This window comes from Dermacentor silvarum, chromosome 8 (genome assembly GCF_013339745.2).
Source record: "Dermacentor silvarum isolate Dsil-2018 chromosome 8, BIME_Dsil_1.4, whole genome shotgun sequence".
In the NCBI taxonomy this organism is placed as follows: domain Eukaryota; kingdom Metazoa; phylum Arthropoda; class Arachnida; order Ixodida; family Ixodidae; genus Dermacentor; species Dermacentor silvarum.
The window spans coordinates 150018664-150027230 of NC_051161.1; the positions used below are offsets into that span (position 1 = coordinate 150018664).

The 8567-nt window shown below is 44.8% G+C and overlaps 1 protein-coding gene across 1 annotated transcript; it reads right to left on the reverse strand.

The window, feature by feature from the left end:
- Positions 1–2391: 2391 nt before the first annotated feature.
- Positions 2392–4395, reverse strand: LOC119462493 (uncharacterized). The gene has a single exon (XM_037723839.2). It carries the CDS (start codon positions 4393–4395, stop codon positions 3205–3207), a length of 1191 nt encoding a protein of 396 aa, XP_037579767.1. The 3' UTR covers positions 2392–3204.
- Positions 4396–8567: the final 4172 nt, after the last annotated feature.

Below are 8567 nucleotides of genomic sequence, written 5' to 3' on the forward strand. Positions count from 1 at the left end.
CCCACAGGAATACGGCATCGTGGCAGTCTAGAAAAATATGTTCTATTGTTTCCGGTTTCCTGCAGATTAAACAATTTACTGACCAAGGTACAAACAGACCTTTACTTTGTAACCATGGCTTGACAGGGAGAGTGTCGGTATGTATTTGAAAAAAGAATGTTTTAACTGAGGGCCTGATCGGCATTTTTTTAACACGCTTTAACACATCGCGTTCAGGACCTAGCTTGTAGACAGCTCGATAGACAGGTGTTGGTAAGAATACATCAAGAATATCACAATACAAACGCTTTTTCGTAACATCAGACAAGTATTCATATGAAAACCTTGCCTTGAGCAAGCGTATAGACATTACCACTTCACGCAAATAAGAACTAAGCGGTCCTGCTTTCAAAGAAAACGATGATACAACAAAATCAGATAGATAATTCTGTAATCGTGCTTGGATCACAGTTCTCAAAAATACATCAGTTTGATCCCGCACAAAGAAGAATCTGCTCACCAACTGCTTGAAGAAAAGATGCGAGAGCCCTAGTCCCCCATTTTTCACCTTATGAAACAAATTGCACCGGCTGGTGCGCTCCCACTGCGATCCCCATATAAAAGTCGCGAATACTCGGTGGAATTTTTGAACCGAACTTCTGGTCATGGTCATCACTTGCAACACGTAAAACACTTTGGCAATTAAAAAAATATTGCAAACGGAAGCTCTTGCAAATACTGAAAGGTTATGGCCACCCCATTTATCGGTAGTACTTTTAACACGTTTGTTTTCCTCAGACCAATATTCTTCCGCATTTCGGTAATAATTTAGTGGAACTCCAAGGTACTTTCCTGGGGAAGTTGTCCAATTCATATTGCCGTACACATCGGGTGTGCTCTCCCAGATGCCATGCCAAAATCCAAGGCATTTCGGCCAACTGATCGCGCTACCTGTTGCTGTGCAGAAAGCTATAGCTATTTTGACAACTTCTTCCACGCTTTTCTTATCAGTACAAAACACAGCTATGTCGTCCGCATACGCTAGAACCCTAATTTCACTGCTCAAAAATGTATAGCCTCGAATACGCGGTGTTGCAAGTAAACCTAAACAAAAGGGTTCCAGGTAAATCGCAAAAAGAAGAGGAGACAAAGGACATCCTTGTTTCACGCTTGACCGCACAGGAATTGAATCACTTAATTCTTTGTTAATCACTAATTTGGCTGTACAATCATGATACACCATTTTCACACCTTCAGTAATCACAGATCCAACATTTACATGCTCCAGCAGTAAAAACAAAACTTCATGTACAACTTTATCGAACGCTTTATGCAAGTCTAACTGAATCATGGCCACGCGGTCATGCATTGCGTCACAACATTCCAGAATACTTCTAGCTATGTGTATGTTTGTAAAAATTGTTCTACCTTTAATACCACACGTTTGATGCGGGCCAACAAGGGACTGAATAACGCTTTGGAGCCGTCTAGCTAACACCTTCATGTATATTTTGTAATCTGTATTGGTCAAACTAATGGGACGGTAAGACTCAACTGAAAGTAACTTTGCAGGGTCATCAGTTTTGGGGATCAGTACTACATGCGCTGTCCTAAAAGAGAGGGGTGCTTGCTTTTTTTCATAACATTCAGTGATCACTCGATGTAAAGCCATTGCCATTTCTGTTTTAAAAAACTTGTATATGGCTGCACCCAATCCATCCGGCCCGGGTGACTTGCCGTTACTTAATTCATCTATTGCCGCTTCAATTTCTGCCACAGTAATTTCAGATTCCAGTGACTCTCTAACCGTGTCTTGTAATCTCGGCATAAGGGACAGAAAGTCAACTCGGAAGCGCTTGGGGTCATCAATTTTTTGGCCAAGAAGCTCTGTGTAAAATTCAACGAATGCAAGTGTTATCTCTTTGCTTTCTTGGGTAATTTTGTTACGATATCGAATTTCATTTATCGCTTTATTTGCTGCATGCTTCTTTTCTTCACTAAGCACACGATTAGTGGGCGTTTCGCCCAGCCACAATCTTTCAGTACGCGCCCTTATCATTGCGCCGCGGTACTTATCTTCATCGATCAACTCGAGCTTTGCTTTCACCTCTTTTATTTCTTTTTTAAACGCTCCAGGCACTTCATTTTCGACGCCTAACATATACTCCAGCTCACTGCGTAACTGTTTCTCTTGTTGCCTTTCCTTGTGACGTAATACACAGGCTCTATCAATTGCAGCAATTTTTATATCACATTTAAACTGTTCCCACACTGCTATGAAGCTGTTACTTTCAGTATGAAGGGCATTTGAAAGGCATGCTTTGGCTCTTGTGACAAATACTTCATCTTGCAGCAGTTTCTCATTAAACTTCCATAGGAACCAGTTAAACTTCACAACCTTTCGTTTTTCGCCAATGGTAACCGTTACCAAACAATGGTCACTAAAACTAAGGTGTTGTGTTTCATAAGAGGAGCATAGTGGTACAAACTTCGCCGGTATGTATATTCTATCTAGCCTCGCATGGGAGTCACCTTGAAAATGTGTATATCGTGCTTGGCCATCTCGTGTCATGACATAACCAATGTCCTCAAGCTCTCTCTCAATCACAATTGCACTCAAAAGCTCAGCGCTTCTATCGCGCACATTGAGACCCGTTGTTTTGTCCTCAGCTCTACAGACGCAATTAAAGTCCCCTAGAACCACAATATTTCGTTCTGTTTTCAAAAACCCTTCAGCATACCTGAAAAAAGTTTCACGTTCATGCATTTTGTTTGGTGCGTAAATGCACACAGCACGCCACTGTAATCCAGAAAAAACAAAATCACATGCAACCAGTCTCCCACTATCGCAGGCGGACACTTTTTCAACAACCGCGATGCTATTGCGAATAAAAATGACGCAGCCTCCTGACCGTCCAACAGCGTGGCAAACACATATATTGTATCTAGAGCGAAAAATTTGAACCATTTGTTCTGTTTGCTCCTCACTTTCAATTTTTGTTTCTTGTACAGCTAGAAGGTCAACGTCATTTTCCAAAAGAGTGCGACTAATCTGACATTGCCTCCTGCGCGAACACAGTCCTCTCACATTCAATGTCGCAACGCGAAGGCTAGATTGAAAGTTAGTCGCCATTTCATGGAGGTTGCTTGGCCAGGCGTCCTACTCACATCGCAACAGTGGGTTTCTTGGCATCCTCGTTGAAGTCGTCTGGAACGTCACCTCCGCTAGTGCGGAGGCGTTGTAGGGTTCACCCTACGGTCAGGCGGCAACTTTGGCTTCGGTTGAACCGAAGACCGCCGCCCAGTCGACGCCTTCGTTGGAGGCTCGCCGGTGCCGGACGCACTCGCTTTCCCTATGTTGTCGGAGTCTTCGTAAGGCCGCTTTGCAGCGACGCTTCCGGTCGTGAGCATCTCGGCGTCCGTTACCTCCTGGTCGGCGTCTTGCGCTACTGACAATAACGTGTTTGCGGCCTTCGATTCCGCGTCATCTGTTGTAGTCTCTGGCATCGTTTCCGATGCTGCAGCCGAGGGCTCGGCACCACCATTCGCTTCCTGAACAGCTCCTGAAGAAGCTTCAGAGGGCGTTGCAGCAGTCTTCGCGCCGTCGTTGTATTCCCTGCTAGCTTCTTCGGCGTCGGCGGCGTCCATCAGGTGTTCTGACACAGCGTCGCTACGGAGTGGGCCTGTAACGCTGGCATAAGAACGCACGCACTGGGAGTCATCGTGGCCGAAGCGCCGACAGATCCCACATCGTGGAACGCGGCACTCTCGTCGGATGTGTCCGGTGCCACGGCATCGGAGGCAGAGCGGCGCTCTGCCAGGAACGAAGACGAGCGCCATGTCTTCGGCAACACGCAGCTGGTGAGGAAGGTCATCCACTGTAACGCCCACCTTTAATTTCAGCGTCACCGAGCGGGTTGTTGATCCTTTGTCGATGCATCCCTTGACCTTCCACTTGTCTCTGCTGATTTCCGTAACTTTTCCAAACGGCGCCAAAGCCACTCGCACGTCATCGTCCGGTACGCCATGAAGCAGCCAGTAAAGCTTCAGTCGGACACCTTGATCGCGTGGGTCGATGACCATGCAGCGGTGATCTTTAACGTTGAACGCATCTGCCGCTAATATCTTCTTCTTGCCTTCCTCATCCTTAAACGTCACTGCCCACAGGTGATTCATTTGGTATGCCCCGAGGGCAACCACTTCCGGCAGCAGTGAGAGACGCGCAAGGCTGTCTCGGACATGCTCGACTCGATATGGCCTGGCTTTTACATCACCATGCAAAAACACCGTGTTTAAAACAGACGCACCTGTGGGCAGATGAGGCAGAACAACCTGGTAATCTTCAGCCGGCTTTTCAGTACACCTGATACCGCGGCCCACACGGGCCGCTGAAACCTCCCCTACAAGGGAGCACATGATGACACGTCCGAACGCTGCGAACGCCGAACGCCCACTCCACTGGGCCCCACATCCCCGCTTCGAAATGGCGTATTCATTGAATTCATACGATTGCTTTCGAGCGTCGTCGTCGAAAAAAAGGTCGTGCCATCCTCCTCGCCCTCCTTTTTTTCTCTCTCGCATGTGCAATCGTCCGCGGAAAGCAATATACGCGCCCCGGAACCGGCGGCCAGCGAGCTCGAACTCGAACGCATAATATCGAAATACTGCCACAGAACACCCATACAAACTACCACATACTACGCCGTCACGATACATGCGGTCACCAAAGGGCAGAAAGTGGGCGACAGCACGAAAGCATGGTCGCTTTCGGTGCCCCCAGGAGGCGCTGCCACTGCCCCAGGGGTATGACCGGTAAAATTACAGATAATATTGTTTTCCCGTCTTCTGGTGTTGCTCCCTGTTGCTGTGCGTGCGCGCTGCATTGAGGCAGGTCGATGTGGATGTTTAATCGTGTGTACGCTGTGCCGAGAGAAAATGTCGTGCCTCTTGTGTGCTTTGATGATCACTTAGCCCCTGGGACCGCGTAACGTAGCTCGCAGTATCGTGTGGTTTGCCGATGTCGATTATCGTACTTATGGCCCGCTTGCGCTTTCTTTGTTCCCGGCTCATGAAAAAGCCTCTGATAATATCGCATCGGATCACAGTGCACATAAGAATTTGTTGAGGTATTACGTGCTGTAGTTAATCCGCAATTGAACAATGTTTACGTCGGAAGGATCGTCATGCAGTCGACGCCGGGACCTGATATGAAGGACCGTTTGCCGACTGCGCCTAGAAAGGTAAGTCCGGCGCTTGCGCGCAGTTTTGTAGTCAGGGGTTCGTGAAGTGTGAATTGTTATACGGATCACGAGATGATTATTAAAGCGACCACAATGATAAATGTGTTTTTTCTAATGTTCGTTGTTCATGTCGCAGTGCACATTTAGCGAACAGTTTCACGAGAAATCTCCTGAAACTTATTGAACGTTGCCAGGAGCGTTATCATGTATTTGCTTTCTGCTATAAAGTATGCTAGCGCCGGTGATTGTTTGACCTGAATGGTAAAGAAATAATTCAACCAGGAAAGTTACTGCTTGTGTACATAATTTCTGTATAGGTATTTCTAGAAGTACAGCCTTCCGCATTTGTAACTATATTGCGCGAGCGTCGATCATGGGTCACTTTAGCGCCTTCGACGGCGATACTTATAATAGCGAGACCGACAAAAGTAAGCAGACGCGCATAAAGAACTCTCCAGCGCAAGCGTCATCTGCTCTTCTCAGGAGCTGCTCTTCTCAGGACGACGCACGCCCATTTCATAGTATGCTGGTGCGATATAGTTAAAAATGCGGGAAGCTGTACGTCAGCTAACGGCTGCGCGAGATGGTACTACATTGTTGTGTCTGACGCATGGCCAGATTTTAGCTTGTATGCGAATTCTCCTACATATAGTGTCGCCAGACAGGCTGTATTTCTTGTGGTGGGTGTGCTGTGTGTTTTCGTGTGTTTGTAAATGTTTGATTATTTCACAGAAACGGAGATTACAACAGCAGTGTTTCTTTTTCATCGAATTTTTTTTTCTGCTGAAAAATAGGGCGTTTGTTCTTGTAATTTCCAGTGCAAGCTCCTTCGAGACAATGCTTTGTTCCACCGCATAAAGAAATTCGATTTTGGAACACTTTTCATGTGCTAAGGAATTTTCTTCGTAGTACAATTCACATTTTACTTACTACAGATGTGCGTTTGTGTGAAGCTTTTGATAGTAGATTTATGTTTGCTGCAGTTTCATTTCATGTTAAAAAACCACCCGTGATGTAACAATCAGATGTTTGCACAACCAGATGCAGCTTAGTGTAGTTCATTATATGAGACTTTTCAGCATGTAACATGATCCTGCTAACGCGCAAGCTTGCAGTTTCAGCAGGGATTACAGTAAATTGAACATTTATTATTGTTTAGAGATGTCAAGATTTCGTGAACCAGAGGAATCTCTACACCGCATAGGAACCTAATACATTTCTGCAGCCGGAACAGCACGGCAAAGCATCTGATCTGCATGCTGCGACAAGGTGTGTGCAAAACGGTTCCTGCCACTTACACAAGCTGTAGGTTGTGTTGGTATAATTCATACCTGTCAACTCTCCTGAATTTCTCGTGAAGATCTCTAACGAGTATTCCAGAGGGGGCACTTGCTTTAGGCCAGTTTGTTCAGATAAATTCCTTAAACAGGCTAAATCGGCAGCAGCAAGAACACTGAAAATGCGCTCTGTGATATAAAACAGTGTTGTCAGTTCTGGTGTTTCAAGTTCGCTGCTGCTTTGTGTGCTATTTCTCAAGTTAAATAATGGTTATTTATGTGTGTATCAATGCAACAATGTGGGTGCTGAGAGGAAGCGTTAAAAAATGTGCGCTATCTAGCCAATCAAAAATTTTTGTCTGCAGAATTTTTACAAAATATAAACTTCGCAGGTTGCCATGTATGACATAATGTACAGCACTGTTGCTATGAATATGCCATATTCATAACTTGCAGTTTCGGGGGACTTGAATCGCATATTTTGAATCTGGCCTACCTTCAGTTTAATCAATTCATTTAAGTAGCCTCCTCTGAGTTATATGTAGTTGGAGACTATTGTAGAAATGCATGATGTGCTGCTCCCTACTGACTGTATTGTGACAATTTATTTAGGGACCATCTTGTGAGGCACGCATATCCCTTCATGTCTTGCTATGATTTGCCCGACAAAAGCAGCAGGGCTTTGGTTACCTTTGTTATGGCACATTCTTGTAGACTTCCGTTTCTCTCTCTTCTAACATACGTGCATGTGCAAATTCTGTATTCTTAATTATATTTCCGTAAGTTGTCCTAATTGTGTATTACATTTTAAAAAATTTGGGGGGGAGCGGGGTTATTGATTCCCATAATACTAGAGAGAACGGGACCTCAGAACAAAAGGCCACAAAAGGTGGCTTCAAGTGTTCGAAGCTCAGAACTTAACATTCTGTCTCCTAAAGCACTACCAGTATGAAACTGTTTCTAATTGCTTTGTTTTTATAAGCTAGCTGCCTGATTTGCAGCCGCATTGTGAGAGAGTATGTTTCTTTTCTTCTTTTGTTTGAGTTCTTTTGTTGAATGTTCTCCTTTTTAGTTCAGAAATTTTTTCCTACTACCTCACGGGATACTCCAACGAGCCTATGAGGTATGTTTATAAATAAATAAGTAAATTCCTGAGGCATGCAACAAACCATGCAAATCAGTCCCTAAAAGTCATAACAAGGATCTATTATTTTCAGCAGCTACCTCAGTCATACTGTGCTCACTGGCGCACTGACAAAAACCATTGCAGCAGTGAAGCACTACTCTAAAGATTTCCCTTTCAACACTTTTAACTCTCATATGCTGTCTTCTCCAAATCGGGTTGAGTGCATGTGGAATGTTTCGGCGATTGTTTTTACCTCAACCATTATGCAAAGCAATAATGCAAAGGTTCAGCTTGTTGACTGTTGCTTATTTATACCTATCCTGATCTTTGGAGTTGACTGTATGCTTTCTTTTTTTTTGCATACATGCCATGGTTGCTTAGTGGCTATGGCGTTGAGCTTCTAAGCACGAGGTCTCGGGACGAAATCGTGGACATGGCGGCTGCCTTTCCAAGGGGGTGAAATGCGAAAACACCTGTGTACTTGGATTTAGGCGCACGTTAAAGAACCCGAGGTGGTCCAAATTATTTTGGAGTCCCTCACTACGGCGTGCTTCATGATCAGACTGTGGTTCTGGCATGTAAAACCCCATAATGTAATTTTTACACAAAAATAAGGTGGCTTTTAATGATGCCACCTTTTCACATTACTGCATAACCACAAGTTTGTCGAAATAATTGAACAAATGTCATCAGTCTTCTTTAAAAGCAAACTTGTCTTGTACAGCAGCTCAAATAAGCCATTTTCAGTGCAATAGAAGGCTTAGGATGTTGCCAGAAAATTGTGTCGCATAAGGATGTGCTGCATCGGAAGGCATGTTTCTTGCTCATTGTAGCATTATTTCGTCTGTATGTTCCTTTCAATGCTATTCACTGTGCACACATACTAAATAGATAAGGAACAGGCAGATGGAGCATCCACAGTGCACGCATACCAAGGAAGGCACA

What these genes read in the sequence shown, in the direction of transcription:
- LOC119462493 (XM_037723839.2), bottom strand. Translation starts at nt 4,395, where the DNA reads ATGTGCTCCCTTGTAGGGGAGGTTTCAGCGGCCCGTGTGGGCCGCGGT.